The sequence below is a fragment of the Peromyscus californicus genome, unplaced genomic scaffold (genome assembly GCF_007827085.1).
Source record: "Peromyscus californicus insignis strain IS unplaced genomic scaffold, ASM782708v3 Scaffold_20__1_contigs__length_68692818, whole genome shotgun sequence".
Lineage (NCBI taxonomy): Eukaryota > Metazoa > Chordata > Mammalia > Rodentia > Cricetidae > Peromyscus > Peromyscus californicus.
The window spans coordinates 32,524,795-32,541,274 of record NW_026294503.1 but is presented as its reverse complement, the minus strand read 5'-3'; the positions used below and the strand labels follow the sequence as shown (position 1 = coordinate 32,541,274).

At 49.0% G+C, this 16,480-nt stretch overlaps 2 protein-coding genes across 3 annotated transcripts in view; one reads left to right on the top strand and one right to left on the bottom strand.

The window, feature by feature from the left end:
* The window catches only part of Tg (thyroglobulin), a 184,647-nt gene that overhangs the window by 15,319 nt on the left and 152,848 nt on the right, over positions 1 to 16,480 (bottom strand). The window contains exons 39-40 of the mRNA XM_052747930.1: positions 9,951 to 10,115; positions 8,699 to 8,866 (exon numbers count right to left, since the gene is read on the bottom strand). Of these exons, the coding sequence (XP_052603890.1) occupies positions 8,699 to 8,866; positions 9,951 to 10,115 (333 nt within the window). The remainder of the gene's footprint in view (positions 1 to 8,698; positions 8,867 to 9,950; positions 10,116 to 16,480) is intronic.
* Sla (Src like adaptor) overlaps positions 4,911 to 16,480 on the top strand; it is a 48,764-nt gene continuing 37,194 nt past the window's right edge. Inside the window, exon 1 of one of the 2 annotated variants that reach the window (XM_052747928.1) lies at positions 4,911 to 5,643. In XM_052747928.1, the coding sequence (XP_052603888.1) occupies positions 5,633 to 5,643 (11 nt within the window). In that variant the 5' untranslated portion in view covers positions 4,911 to 5,632. The remainder of the gene's footprint in view (positions 5,644 to 16,480) is intronic. The other variant, XM_052747929.1, reaches the window with a different exon arrangement.

Genomic DNA, 16,480 nt, shown 5'->3' with positions numbered 1-16,480 from the left:
CTGGGGCCAGACCTGCTTTAGGAAAGACAGTGGAGGAGGGCTGCACTGCTGGGCTGAGGGGCTGCCTAGCTGTTCAGGAGCAACAGTCACTCCTTCCGCTCTCAGCCTCCCTGCCCTGCCCTTGCCTGGCAGCTGGCTACACTGTGGGGTGGGGAACGACTCAGCTCCTACCTTCTGACCTCAGTTTTCTCCTTTCTGGGGATGAAGGGCAGAAGATGCAGGTCTGGGAGTGAGGCCAAGATGCCTGATCCCCGGACAGGCTCAGGATGCATATACGTTTACATGTTTCCAGGAGTTTCTGTATACCATGAGCCCACGTGTTAACAGGCCCTGGTGTGTTTACATGGCTCTACAAATAGCTACTCCAAACTCCTCTCAGTACAGGGATCGATTCAGGATCAGGACACAAGGAGCCATATATTAGTGAGCTAACAAGCATATTCCCACCTGTAGGACAGGAGCCTAGCCTGCCCACCTGAGGGCTGACTGATTAAAGACATGTCCCAGTCACATAGCACTGGCCCCCGGAGACAGAGAGGAGGAACATAGGGGCTAGCGTGTAATAGGGCCATGTTTCTTTAATCTTAACATACATTTTAGAAAGAAATCTGAAATGCGTCACTATCTGCTAGGCACAGCCTGTGAGTACATGAGCATCTCTGGCACGAACAGCTTTCAAATATCACTGGACATGACCAGAGACCAAGGTCACAATAAAAAGAGGTTTGTGTAAGAGCACGCAAATACACTCCAGCCTCATCCCCATATCTACATTCTCTCACAGACCTCCCCTCCCCCCGCCCTGAAAAAAAAACCCTCCATATGAATATCATGCGTGCACTTTGCTTTTACCATGGCTACCTGGGGGTTACCATTCATTTACTCTAGACTAATGATATTAGCTTTTACCTACCCACTTGCTGTCTATCATACTGATTTCCTAAGTTTCCAAAGGCCTGGGGAGAACTTAATTGGATGATTCTCATCTGTGGTGATTGCCTGGAATTGCTCATAACAAAATGACTACTAAGGCCATCATATACCGCCTGTCACTCACAGCTTGGTGTTAAGCATTTCCTGAACACTTCATCAAAATGTTCCAGGAGCCCAGGTGCTGGGTGTGGCATCACCCTATTCCTGAAATTACAATCCAGACCAGCGGTGTCTGTACCTTCTTAGGGCCATCATACAGAGAACCAGCATGGGCTGGTATTTAGCTCAGGCCTATCATGGGGACAGTCAGTCCTTCCTCAGCACTAACTTAACCATGACCCAGAGCTACACCGTAAACACAGGACTACGTAACATGGAAGGAAGGTGACCCATGGATGCATGGCCCAGAGTGGTAACAAGAACCCTGAGTTGGGAATCAATGTAAGGGTCTGAGTCTAAAACTGCTTTTGAGAGGTCTTTGGAAGAATGATTTCACCTCTTCTGACCCCAACATCTTTAAACTGTAAAGCTCGGTGTGGTCCAGCTCTCTGGGTTGCTTCTGGGAAGATTAGGGCAGCTAGGGAGTCATCTGTAGTATCCCGTGGCAAATTTATGTCTGTTTGTGCTGTAGGTCAAGAGCAGCTAAGAGGTTCCAGCAGAAGGATCTGCGTGGAGCCAGCAGCTCAAACTTGGTTCCCATTTCTCTGCATTCCCTGGTGCTATGACTTCGGCTTGTCCTGTAACCTCTCCAGTCCTCATGTGCAGATTGGAGTTTACTGAAGTCTAGGCTACAGGGTTGTCTTTAGAGGTCGGAATGGCAGTCTGAAGCACCCTGTTCAAACTCTGGCATAGGTCACTTAATAAAAGAGGCAAATTTGTACTAGCTCTCAGTCTTACTAGCTTCAATGCGCAAACTAGAGGAGAAGGCCTAAAGGCCCCAAACCACTTTATTACAGGATGAAAAAAGCCCCGTGTGTCTGACTTCATGGAACAAGGTTCCTCTCTTGTTTTTATTCCTATCTTCATTTCTTTAGGTGGACGCTATTAATATTTGAAGGGCTGTGCAAGCATTAATGGCTCAACTATTGTAGATGTCAAATTCCCTGGTCTGTTGGCTCAGCTCCCAGTCCTCAGCAAAGGTACTGATGAGCAGGGGGCGGGGGTGGGGGAACCCCTATGGCCATTTCTCGTCTCTAAGTGTTTTGCAATGTTCCTGCACTGATGAAGAAATGGAGGTTAGGAAAAGATTCAGTTCTGTACAGCTACTTCCTAACATGGGGGAGCCCCAGAGATGAGCAAGTACCAGGATCGTTGTGTCCTACCAGTCATGCTCAGGAGTACTGTACACACTGAAGGCAGTGGCTCTCCCTCGCTGATGTAAAGTGAAGGCCTCTTGCTGAGACACTCAGCCTACCTTGGCTGCAGAGGATCAGGACTGAATTAGAGAGGTCCAAATCTACTTCCAGCCCAAGCCTCAGGTCTTCTATCCAGATCCCCCCCCCCCCCCGCCCCCCTGCTTGCTGGAAGCTGCCAGCCATGCACAGCTAATGCATATCCCATTCATCTCTTTTCTCTGTACACACTCTTGCTTACCCAGGGGCACCTTCTTCCTGCCATGATTTCACTCTTGGGAGGTGGACCAGATCCAATCTCTGATCACACACACACAGGTTCCACCTGCTTCCTCCTGCCTCCCACCCCATCCTGCATTGTGCCTCACATGACAGGTCTCCTGAGGCTTACCTGCCTCCTCACCTATCCAGCTTCTACTCCAGTCCAAGGCAGATGCAGCATGCCACACCGTTCTGTGGGCATGGGCTGCTCTATACTCATGAAGAAGGCTCTTAATCTATATCCATTTGCACACTGGCTCCTCACTCTTTGGCTGCTGCAGGTCTGAGGAGTAAGAGAGCACAGGAAATCCCTACAGGAAAACTCGGAGGGCATCAGAGCTTGCCTGGGTTCAGGTGCCTCCTAGTTCACCAGAACAACGATTCTCAACTTTCTTCATGCTGCAGTCCTTTAATACAGTCCCTCATGTCGTGGTGACCCCCAACCATAAAATTACTTTCCTTGCTACTTCATAACTCTAATTTTGTTACTGTTATGAATCATAATGTAAATATCTGTGTTTTCCAATGGTCTTAGGTGACCCCCAAGAAAGAGCCATTTGACCCCAGAGGTGTCATGGCCCACAGGTTGAGAACCACTTTTCTAGAACTTCTAGGGACCTTTTGTCTGCTTGGTGGACAAAAATTGAAGACTGGACTACCTCTGACTAGGAATTCAGGATTCCAGGTGAGGTGACATGAGTGGCCATGGGACAGAGTATGAGAGTATGGCTGGGTTGGAAAGGCTCACAAATGACAGTGCTGGCAGGGTCCCTGTGTGTGTGTCATAGACAGGGTGGCTTCAGGAAGCAGAGAGGCATGTCCTCTGCTCAACCTTCTTGCTCTTCGTTTGGCTGACTGCCGTTTATCCAGAGCTCCAGAGTCCATGCCGGGCAGGCCCTGTGGACTGTCATCTGGATCTCTCCTGAACTCACAGCTGTCCTATCTGCCAATCAAGCTGCATGAAAATCAAGGTCCTGGATGCTGTGGGATGGTCTGTATGTCAAATGTGTTGCTGATTTGTCAATGAATAAATCACTGATTGGCAGTGGCCAGGCAGGAAGTATAGGCGGGACTAACAGAGAGGAGAATAGAGAGAACAGGAAGCTGGGTGAGAGAGACACTGCCAGCCGCCATCAGGACAAGGAAGATGCAAAGTACCGGTAAGCCACAAGCCACGTGGCAAGGTATAGATTAATAGAAATGGATTAATTTAAGCTGTAAGAACAGTTAGCAAGAAGCCTGCCACGGCCATACAGTTTGAAACCAATATAAGTGTCTGTGTTTACTTGATCGGGTTTGAGCGGCTTGGGACTGTGGGCCAGGCAGGAAAACTTTAGCTACACCTGGACGAGGAGCCCTTTGCATGTCTACAGCACCACAGTCTGGTCTCTACCTCCTCCATTACCCAACCTTCACCAAGGTCTTGATGGGCCACTAGAACACTTGTGTTTTTATTTTGTAAGGGGTGTGTCAACACCATCATTTACCGCTTGAATATGCACTGAGATCTCACACCACTGCTCTCCTTCTCACTTCTTCCTCTGGCCCCTCTACTGCTCTTCAGGTTCCCAGGACATAATCTTCCTGGGTCTGGCAGACAGGCCCTTCTTATTCTGGCTTCTGTATCTCTGCTTACCCTCAGATGTCGCTGTTCCATGGCTGTCTCCTTCTCCCATGCAGGCGTCAACCCCAAAGACACCTCTGATAGGCTGTCCCTGTCCTCCTAAAGTATATCTCCCTTTCTACTGTTTCCTTTGATGTCCCCTGGCTCTGTTTGCTCCAGGCTCCTCTCAAGACCTGAAATCCTTAGTGCTTGTGCATCATTGTTTCTTATTTCTGTGAGCTCTGTAAGTCAGGATCTCTAACTACAGGCTCAGAACTTTCTCCCAAATCCCAGAAGACCCCAGTACACAGAGTCATAGGTGAAACCCTGGGGGTGCTTATATAAGTCACTTGTGAACCATTGTTCACTACTTACCTTACTAGCGAGCTAAGAGCCAATGGCCAACATTCTATCAGATGTAGCAGGATCAGTGCCAAGTGTGCCAAGTGTCTACTACATATTCAGAGACCCACAAAATATTCTCCCATTAGCTTCTTTTGAAATTATAAGAGAAAATATGACGACAATGCTTTGGTGACAGTATAATAGAATTTCTAGCTTGTTTGGCACTCATCTTTATATTAAAAGTTATAAAACATTGTATATTTAGGGTTAAGTCCACATGTCTTACCTTCAGGGAGAGCCTCCAAAGGATTAGATGAGGAGACATGGGTATCAGGCTCTGCAGGTGTAGGTCTCAGTGGGGATGGAAGGCTCACAGATTGTTAGGTAGGGCATCCTGGAGATGGAGCCCCACAGAGTCCTTCTCTGGTGAGAGCTGTCTCCATTCTTAGATATGCAGAAGGCAGACAGGGCTCACTGTGCTACTTGGAAGCTACACTATCCACAGCTCCGACTGGCTAAGCAACTTGCCTAAACCACGTGGTCAAAACCAGGACTCACGACCCCATTATCCCAATTCACATCCCGTGTCTGCCTAGGTCCAGACCTAGCATGAGGATTTGGGGTGGTGGCACCTCTTTCCAAGAAATCTCTCTCACATACACACACGGAGGATTCCTGCATCCGCCTATTACTATGAGCTGCCACCGAGGATTTGATACTGCTGCACTGGGGCTCATGCCAGCGACTTGGCTGCCAGGTGCAGCTTTCCAACTCTCAGACAGCCCCCCTTCACAGGCCCCCACTGCACCTGCTCCTGAATGAGGCCAACTCCCAGCCAAGCCCAGGGCACGCCGGCTACACTAAGCTTTGGATTTTTTTCTTGCCTTCCTCGTAGATGCTTGGAGGGGAAACAGAACTGTGCATCTTGGAACAAGTCTGCTTCTGCTAATGCAAATGTAGTCTTGGTTAATGCAGACAGACTGTCAACTTCAGCAGTCAGGAGGAGAAGGAGGAAGGGGGGATAATTTCCCATCTCAGAAACCAATGAAGAATTTCAATAGAATGCTTCGACTTCGGAAATAAGATCTTTCTGAGCAAACGGAGCCTTTCTACCTTCCCAGGCATCTGTGTGGTCCCCATGCTCTGCAGGTATGTCTCTGGGTGTCATGAGGGCTCCTTGCATGAACCATGGTGGCCTGGGTGGCAGAGGTAAGAGTCTTTGGGATTTTGATGAAGCCCTACCCACTCACTCTCTTTGGTCTGAGGGTATTTGGTAGTCTCTGTTAAAGGGATGGCTGGTCCTAAGGGCTGAATGAGGGCTAGGAGGCACCTATCCCTCCCTGGACTGTGTGTGTTTATGGGCTGGGCTCCAGCTGGCATTTCTGTAGATTGCTTTGAGGAGAGAATGTGTGTGCCTGTTTTAGTATGTATGTGTACCTTTGCAGTGATTTGGAAAACTGGCCGGAGGTCAGATGGTTCAGTGGCTATAAGTCCTTTGTATGTCTTCTTGGGATCAGTGCCATTAACTATCTTAGTAAAGAACTAAGCATAAAAATATCTAACATTTATTCAGGTCCAACTATTTTCTGGACAGTGGAGTATGTCTGAGTGCTCTTGGACTATATAGCAGGATCTCTATGAATAATCTCCCAATTTACAGATAGGGAAACTAAGTCTCAGGTTCTGGGGAAATGTAAATGTTCCCAACTACAGACAAAAGACATCCAGAAGGCTGAGGGAGGGAGGGGGTTCTGGTCAGTCTTTGCTCATTTGTCACCCAGCTGACAGTGACGTTCTTGGCAATAGACCCCACCTTACCTCTTGTCTTCAGGGACATGGCACCCACCTCTCTACACAGCCTGCACACAGCCATTCAAAGATGTTTGCCATGTTGATTCTCTATGTTCTGATCTGACCATCACCTCTTAGAGGGCAGGATCCAACTGGTGGTGAGGCCCACTATAACTGGCCCTGCATCTGGCACACTGTAAGCGACAGGTCCAATTTCAGTGGCACAGCAAACGGGTGCTGGTGTTCGATACTCATGCTGTGCACCTGCTCAGCTAGAAGTAGTGATTTCCTGGGTTTAGGGTCTCAGAAGGGACCTCAGATGAAATGAGGAGGCCCGGGAAGCCTGAGGACATTCTAGGAGAAGGGGCAGCATATGTCACACCCCTAAGCATAGCTAAGGAATAGCGAAGACATGGAACTGCTCTGGCCATGCAAGGTGACCAGGAAGGGTACAGCAAGGAGTAAATTTAGATCCCATCAAATAAGTTTATGGGGGGGTCACTGTCAGGATACAGCTCTGACTGCTGGGGAGGGGTTTGGCTGGCTCTGAGTGACCTGGCTTGCAGAAGGCTTGTAGATTGAGAGAAAATGAGGTGAATCTGCTGTTGCTAAGCCTGAGAATGGGGGTTCACTGGGAGGATTGTGGTGGGTTTCTGAGTTTGAGTGGGGACAGAGGTAGCCCCAGCCGTCCACTGTGAATTAAAGATGAAGAGCTGTAGGCATCTAAGTGGAGATGTTCAGCAGTCTCTTGGCTCTGGCAGCAGTCTGAGGTCAAGCGGGGTGGCAGTGGAGTGGGGGCTGCTGAATGGACAGCCAGGCTAGAGGTGTACGCTTCCCACTCATAAGGGACTGGCATAGAGAGTCGAACTCTGGCTTCCCATTAACCACTGCTTCCACCATCCCTATCCTCTAGGCAGGCAGTGCCCAGGTATGCTCAGCAGACACAAGGTCCTAAGACTACACACAAGAGCTCAGTGAGACAGAAATGGGTGACCAATGAGCAGTGAGTGTACCAGGGTCTAGCTCCCTGTGGGGCGGGGCATGGACATGCACACTGGCTTCCCTGCTCTGGCCACCTCCAGAGCATACCTTCCCAGCAGGGTGGGCTTAGCAGTGAGCCTCCTGCCATATGCCTCCATGTTCCCTTGTGAGTGAACAAAGGGAACTTCTCCCTGAATGCCTTGGATAACTCAAGGAGAACCGAAATACAGCATCGAAGAAGGATTCTGGCCCTGTCGTCTGTCAGCAGTGACAGGAAGTTCCCCAAACGCCACTGGGATGGTGCTAGGGAGGGTGAGTCCTAGGCAGCCGCATAGCCAAGTAGCCTTCCTATGATTGGCTAGCATAATTGAGAATTAGGACCCGGGCTATACTTTGACCCCTCACAGCCCAAATGTACTAGGAGGAGGCTACTTCCACCACTAGCTGGGGAACTTCTACTGCTGGGAGGTGGTGCAGGAAGCACCTGCCAGGGTGGCCCTCCCCCTTCCCCCCACCATGCTCCCTGTCTTAGATGAACCCTAAGCTGAGACTCTGAAAGCAGTTCTTCCTTTCTTTCATGACAGAGAGAAGGGATGAGGGTTCAGCATGTTTCCAGAGCTAGCATCATGAGGACAGGGTCTCCTGCCCAAAGATCCTGTGTCCTCTCTCACAAGGCAGCATTGTATGTGATATTGCAAGGAAATGGTTATATCTCATGTAACTCATCATGTGGAGAGGGCAGCAAGGGAGATTAAGCCATTCTGTTTTACACTTCCCGAGGCAGTCAATGCTAACTGCTTGGTGTATCTGTCCATGCCATAATCCTTTCATGTAGAAATACACAAATATGTACATTTACATACATGCATATACTCACTTCTTAAACAAGAGTGCTAACTCAACTCCATGTTTCTCTACATTTTTGTTTTCTACTTAGCAGCCCATCAAAGGCATCCCTCAAGCCAGCAGAGAGATCAGGCTCATGTTTTTAACAGCTGCATAATATTTAGCAGTTAGAGTGTATCTTAATTTAGCCAACCATTTCCCTGTCAAGGGACATCTGGATTTCTTCCCAATTTTATTTTTGCTACATTAATTAACGCTGTCATAAATGTCCTTATACACACATTGAGGAAGAGCAGTGCTTGTGCTCATGGCGCGGTGCCCCTGAGGCTGGGAACACCCGGTCAGCTTCTACCCTAAGCTCTTCGTAGTGATTGATTCGCAGCTGCAAATTTGTGAGCATATCTGTATTAGTCACCTCTTGTAAATGTCTTAGTTCTGAACCCAGCTTCCGCCATGATTATCTGCAGGCTTCTGTAGCCTTGGCTAACAGTCCTCTGTCAGCCAGAGAAATTAGTCAGTCAGCAGTTCTTGACCTAGTATGCCCGCGGAAGGCTGCCCGGGCCCCTCCCTGCCTCCCTTCACCTACCTTCACAGCCTTCGCCCTGTTGATTAACCCATCATCCTGAGAACCCCCTATGAGCAGATCCACCTTCACTGGCAGAGGCCTCTTCAACGCTCTGGCTGGAACTTCGCGTAGGTACTGGCCATCAACTACAGGGCCCCAGTAGTGGAAAGGGCCACTAACAGCCAGGAGCTGCAGGATGAGGAAGAAGGCCGTTACTTGCATTTTACTTTTACATTTTACATTACATGCATTTTACTTTTCTTTTTTAAAATGCGACAATCCCAGTCTTGGCTGTGTATAGCTAAAGCTGACGATTGTAGCCAAGAGCTAATGATTCTGAAGAGGGACAGAGACCAAAGAGGTCTCTGTGAAGGGAACTCTGCAAAATGGAACCATGTCCATGTCCATCTCCAAAACCCCATAATTTTGCCTCGGAGTATCCGCCTATTATATAACCATTAGATTGCTTTGCTTAGTGTGCTCTTCACCATGAATGCCCATGCTCCAAATCCAGTGAGCTCTAATGGAAAATGGGTAAAATGATCAGGACAACAGGCAAGCAAAACACCCTGTGCCAATGCCAGTGACTGGGCAGCAAATCCCCCCTCAGCAATGCTGGGCCCCCAGGGGACCCTCCCAGAGCTCCTCTGCTGAAGTAATAAGAGGTTTACAGGAGGAACAGGAAGAAGGGGAAGGCCTTAAAGAAAAGGCCCTAATGGTTGACTAGCCATCACAGCCCACATAGGTGAGGAGGCTGAGGACAAGACTCCAACAGGTCTCAGGGTCCACACTTATTCTTTTGAGGATATGAGGATCAAGCCTGCTCATGTCTCCTTTACCAGTATCAGGGGCAGCCAGAGACCCAGGCCGAGAGCAGTGTCTTTAGAGGTAGAAAGGGATGCCCAGCTGTTTGTCTAAGGGGCTGTGACCTGACATTGTGCCTCTATGGTCTGAGAATGGGGTGTGCCCCTTCTCAAGTGCTATTTCATTTCATCTGTCAACTCTAGGTTTCCATCATAGTTCCCACTTTGTACATAAGACATCCAAATGGCAGAGAAACTTGTCTTTCATCAGTAGCCTTGTGTGTTCCATCACAGCCTGCAGCTCCTACATGGACTGGGACTCAGGAGACAAGTTTATCTTTTAGTTGGTCATCCACTGGATGTGTAGCTTGGGTGGCGAGGGTCATCACATCTCCTTGTTAGGCCTTGGCCTTCCATTTGTAAAGACAAGAGATTGTCCCTCCATGACCTGCATGCACATGGGTGCCCACCTTGGTCTGAGCATCATTGAGGATGTTGGCAGGCTTCTGGCGGAGGCAGGACACCACTTCTTGGATGGACGAGGTAGGGCATCCAACCTCCTTTGCCAAGGCCATAGCTTGCTGTTGGGCCCTGTCTGGGCTGATGACTGCAGCTGGCGACAGTGCGGAGCCTCCCTGGAAAAAAGAACAGGGGTTAGGCTGACAGTCTGCGCGGTCTTGGCTGCTGCTTAGGCTGGGGACCCTCAGGCCTTAGCGGAGTTCTGTACCCTCTTCCAGATGCAGACATCTGGGATCCTTGGAGATCCAATATGTGTGATGTCAGGGTTGACCAATGTGTAGCAGCATGCTATGTGAAAAACTTGTTGTTTTTTTTTTTTTTAATCTGTGAAGTGAGGGGGCCAGATGAGTTCATCTCTAGTCTCACTGTGAAGTGGAAGAAATATATGGAAGCAAAGGCTGATGGTTCTGAACAGGGACCAGAAAGTCTTCTGGTAAAAGAACTCTGGAGGATACAATTGCATCTACCTCCACCCCCAAGGAGTTCCTTAACCAGCAAGGTTTCTCAACTCTAAGATATAGCTGAATATGAAAATAGATGCTCACCTCACCCCCCAAGAAGATCCCATCATTCCAGGTAACAGATGAGATATCCAAGGTATAGAGAAGTGGGTGCCTGATCAGACTTGCAACTAGACAGGGAGAGCCTAGAGCTCAGTGATCTTGGCAAAGAACCTCTGCAGGCTACTTAGCATGAATGTGTGTCCTGCACACACAAGTGGCCAGCTCCTCTGAGAAGCCCATTGCTAATAAGAGGCACATCTGGGACCTGAGCTCGATGGTCAAGCACTCAGCCACCGTGAGACAGACTCTCACACATACCTGAGGGCTCTTAAGGGGAGAGTGCTGTTCCTATCCCATATCAATACCTAGTTGTTAGGTCCTTGGTGGGACCTGTGACCAGAGCCTGAGGCCAGGCCAGCAGTGAAGAACTAACTCATCTGAGGAACGGGAAAGTACACTGGGTGAGCAGGTGGAAGACTATAAGCCCAGTAGCTATATATAGCCTGATGACCCTTCTCAACATCTCTGAGCTGTACAGATAAGGCCAGAGGGCCTGTGCTGCAGACCTGAGATAGTGTGAGACAGCGTAAGGGGGTTCTGTCTTTTCCTGTGTTTTATATACTAAACTCAGCCAGCTGGTACCTCCGGCAAGATGTGCAAAACAGACTGTTCTGAGCATCAGCATCTACAAACAAAAAGAGAACCCACCAGGTTCCTCATGAGAATCAACAACAGTGCAGGTCAAACATGCAGCCAGCCAGGACTGGGAACGCAGTGTGACCTTGGCAATGAACTGCAGTGGGTGACTTATTTTGAGTGTGAGTTTTACACCCTGGATTTATTTCTGTAACACCAAGTGGCCAGTTTTTTTTGTTTTTTGTTTTTTGCTTTTTTCTGAGAAACTACTTGATATGTTCTTGCAACAGAATGGCAATCGCACTGGAGGTATTCAAGCCGCAGCTCCACGTTCTGCACTGCAAAGTGTGGGGGTGGGAGGTGGTGTCAAGTGGACCCCACTTTGCCTATAGGAATGCCTGAGGACATGAGGATTTCAGGGTGGGCCTCTGATGATCAGTATTTTTGCCGGCTATAAATAGCTGAGGTTCTTGATATGGGGAGGAAGTGGGTAAAGGCGTGGGCTTCACTGACACTGTGAGATAGCTTCGAGAACTTTCCTCTCTCTTCTTGTTGTAACCAATCTTTCTGAAGGAAACCTTGTTCTTGGCGGAAAAATCAGCAGTTAAACAAGTTGCCGTCTTAGGGGGTGAGGGGCGAATTTGTTAGGACTTAGAAGTGGCAGAGGACCTTGATGAGCAGAGCCTGGAAAAAAGCCTGAGCTTAGAGGGAAAGGGAACAGGCTGGAACTCCAACTCTGTCACTCTGATTGAGTCATCCTGAAATTGTGACTTCGGTGTGCCCCAAGAGGACTCCCTCTCAGACCTTCCTTCCGTGAAGAAGTTGTTAGCTCGCAAGGCAACAGAGGCACATTTTGTGTGTGTGTGTGTGTGTGTGTGTGTGTGTGTGTGTGTGTGTGTGAGAGAGAGAGAGAGAGAGAGAGAGAGAGAGAGAGAGAGAGAGAGAGAGAGAGAGAGAGAGAGAGAGAGAGAGAGAATCTTGCTGCCCCAGGTATGCCGTGGTGGCCTGCCTTAGGGTTCAATGTTCTTATGCAGGAAGGGAGTCCCTGAGAGGTCTGCTCTATTTCTTTCCTAGAACCCCCACACTCCTCAATTCTCCACTACTCACCACCTCTCCTGTATCCTCACTGTGAGGTAGGAACTCCTCAGGGGAGGAGAAGGTGGGAAACCCACAGCCACCTCCTCAACAGTGAGCACCCAGGCTTGACTGGACTACGGCAGCCTCAGCTCAGGGACAGACAATAAACGCAAGAGTCCAGTAGCGTTAACTGTGCTCCATTTTCAGAACAACTCATGAATCCTGATTCTTGAGGTGCCAGGCAGCAGGCTGAAGGGAAGCTGTGCACCTCTTGTCTCACAGCTGGGGAGGGACAGACATGAGGTGCATCCCAGGCAGTCATCCACCATTCCACACTCTACCCGCTATGCGTTAGCAGGCCTGTGTCTGTGGTTGCTGGTGTTGGTCCCTGCCTGTCTCTGTGAGAGGGTGGGGCCAACACCTACTAGAAAGGCCCTGACTGTAGAAACAGTCTGAGGTTTTGGTTTCAGTACTGCCTGCTGTCTTGTAAGTTCCTCTGTCTTCTCATGGAAGGGGATCAAGAGTTCCAAAGAAGATGCAAGACAGTGATGCAAGAGACCCCACACCAGTAATCGGCACTCAGTGACAGTGAATGCTAATTAGCATCGGGAATGGTGTTAGCCATTGGTGTCCTTCCCGCCATGCCATGAGTTATTCCTGCTGGGAGGAAGCATATATACAGCTCCACAGCCCCACTGCACTGCAGCACCCTGAGGAGCACCCACACCCCCAGCTCCCACTGGGTTATGAACTACAGTGAATCCAACCACTCAGCTACTTAAGAGGGATCAACCTAAGTGTATTTGACTCTGTCTGATTTTTATGTAGAGCCCGAGCCCCGAGTCCTCAAGCTGTGGCCAGATGCATAGTTTTTCAGTGTATGGACTGTGCTCAGCAGTCTATGCATCAAAGTGACCTCAAGCAAGACCTCTATGATTGGGATCAGGAAAACAGCCTAGGATTCTTATGCACTGAGAACTCTAAGGAGGGGTCTTGGGGCACCTGCATGCTTGGAGAACTCTGCAGGGGAGAGGCAGGACTTGAGAGGACTTTGATGGGAGGAAATGAGTGTCAGGGGGACTGGCTTGTCTCTGGGGGAGTGGGAAGGATGGCAGGTAGGTTGGGGATGTCGAAGACAACAGCTGTGGTCTCTAGACTCCAGCATCCCTGTAAAGAGCTGTATATGTATTAAAGGAGGGAGCCAGAATACAGAAGGATGGGGATGTAGGTGGGCTTTCTAGGAGGAGGAGAGGAATCTGCATAGAAGATGCTTAGAAGTAAGGTCAGGGGACAGTCAATCACAGGCAGATGAAAGGCGTCACCTTGACACAAGCCCTAGGGTGCAGGTCATGCTCCTACAGCTATGGGAAGTCCAAGTGGGCTTTTGAACAGAGTATTGTTAAGTATTTAGGAATATCACTGCCTCCACCTGTCCACAGTCAGGCTGAAATGGCTTGAGCACACAGCACAAGCAGGCCCTTGAGCAATGACTGAATACGAGTGCCTCCAGAATGCGGGCTACTGAGGGCAGGGAAGTGAAGTGATTTTTTCCATCACTGGCTACAGCTATATGTTCATCACCCTTTTCCTATAGATATGTATGGCAGAAGCGAACTGGGCCAAAGGGTAGGAGGCAGCTTGCCTGATCCCTTCATTGTTGGAGGAGCTAGAAGGAGTATCTGAGGCAGGAACATCTGAATCAGGAGCCCAGCCTAGGCTGTGGTCCAGGGATTCTGGATGGAGAGCAGAACCAGAGTGTGTGTTCACTGCTCTGTACCCTTCCTTTTTTGGAAATGCATTCAAGTCTGAGCCTGCCACTGAGTCCCATGGACATTGGAATCAGAGCATGCTTCTGAGAGGCAAGGAGTTCCTAGAGACAATTCTGGAAACTTCAGCATAGAGACTTTAAAAATGGTTCCTATCCAAGCATGTGCTCATGTTCTCTTGCATGCCCTTAGCCCGGAGTCATCTCTTTGTTTGTTACCTGAGACCGTGAGTCTCATTGAAGTCTGTAGCACAGTTTTGGCAGACCTTAACATGAGTGATGACAATGGATAACACAACTTTTATCTTGAAACTATACCCTATGGAGCCATGGCTCACTTCTCTTTTCTTCTTCATTGGAATCAGTGGTTCTTGGTTTTAGTTAGCAGAGGCTATGGAACTTGGGTGGGAAGAGCCAAGGTGTGGCTTGCTCTTGCTCAGTGTCCTTGGGCTGTCAGATGGGAGTGGTCTACTTTGTCCATTCTAACAGGAATTAAGTGGTAACTTGCGCAAGCCACAACCAAGGGGTGAGTGCTTTTGGTAGATAGAATGTGAAGGTGACTGAGTGTACATGTACATGTGTATGTACATGTGCATGCACTTATAGGGAAAGTGAAAGGCATTCAGCCTTCATAAGGGGCCTCTTAAGAGCTGAGGCTCTTAATTTATGTATGTTTCTATCCTGTGATCTCTACAACAACCCTCTACACGTTAGCAAACTTCCCACCCCGACGCCCTGATTTTACAGATTGAGAGACCACAGTCCAGAATGTGGAGGTGAGATATGTGAGATCTCAAGGCTGGTAATAACAGCCAAAACTATAAAGCTTAACTTCCCCCATGCTCTTCCACCGCCCTCTGAGAACAGCCCCATCCTAGCACAGCACATCACGGATTCTCAGTTTCCACTCATGAGCGGCTGGCTGGTGGCAGTCAATAAGGAAGCGGCTTACAAGGGTGTCCAGAGAGCAGGATGGTATGAGATCTTTCTTCCCCTTAATGGGTTGGGAGTGCCTGATGGAGGCTAGTTTCACCGAGGGCTCTGAAAAAGAGGTGTCATGTCTGCAGACTAGGAAGGCAACAGGTACACAACGTTGTCCTCTGAAGACTCTTGGCAAATGTTTAAAACTTCGTTGCATTCTGCTCGGTACAAACCCATCAGCTATGGAGCCTGTTCTAAATACCCTAGACTTTCCTTAGATGAGGAACACATACTACTTATTTTGATGCTTTTCTGTGTATGCCCCCACTTCATCCCTAGCATTTCTGTAGACTCAGGAAGAGTCTCAAAGAGGTTTAGTAGCTTGCTGGTACCTGGTAGAAGAAGCTGAGATCCAAGTTTTCTGATTCCAGTGTGCTTTTCCATGACAACACACTGCCCTAGTAGATGGCAGAATCCAGGTAAGGTTCATAGGCAGTCTGTTCTGACTTTTCATCCCTATTACCTGGCCTGGGTGACTGGATTGCATGGGTATTTCAACTCTGCCAGTTCCTAGAGCCCTCTATCCACTCACAGTGAGCCCGTTGTCGACTTTCACCAGCTCCTTACAATTTCAAGAACAGCCTCATGGTCCCCTTGAATTGCCATTGCAATTGTGAATAGAAACGCATTTAGATCATATTTAAAAGCTGATTCCACACTATAGCTTGATCCTTGCCTTGGGGACAGCAGGTACCAGCACTTGTCACAGGAGCAAATCAGCAAGTACACGGTATGGCTAAGGCCATTGAAGGACAATTCACAGTGGTGAGATGGAACAAAAAACCCAGGGGAGAGGGTCTGGGTGAGGGGACAGGCTCCAACAACAGACCTCACAGACCCAGTGTCCCCTTCCTGGACGCTACATTGGAAGTAGACAGGACTAGTCTGGGCTTTGCCAACTCTGCAACAGGATGTCCACCTATCATGTCTTCTCCACATCTCAAAGACTTGACAAAACACTTTTTGTCACTTGTCACATCTGCCATGTTTAATAGACTCCATCACTTTCTGACTGTCAGAAACCATTTAAGTACATGGACATGCAGAGATGATCAGCCACACTAGAGGAAGCCCATGAACTGTAGACTAGTGGCTGTGGAGCCCTCCTGGGACTGGACTAGACCCTCTGGATACGGAAGATGGTTGTTTGGCTCTAACTGTTTTGGGGCCACCCAGACAGGGGGATCAGGATCCATCGCTGGTGCATGGGCAGGCTTTGGGGAGTGATGTGACACCTTGCGCAGCCTTGGTACAGTGGGGAGGGGCTTTGACCCGCCTAGCCTCAGTATGCCAGGCTCTTCTGACTCCCCATGGGAGACCTTGATTTGGGAGATGTGGGGATGTGGAGTGGCTTGGGAGGGAGGGCTGGGGGATGGGAGGAGGCAGGAGGTGGGATCTGTGGGTGGTATATAGAGTGAGTAGAAAATTTCTTAATAAAGAGAAATGAAAAAAAATGACTGACTTCCTATAACAAGGTGTCACACCTGAAAAATGCCACTTTAATGATAGGTGAGGTGGA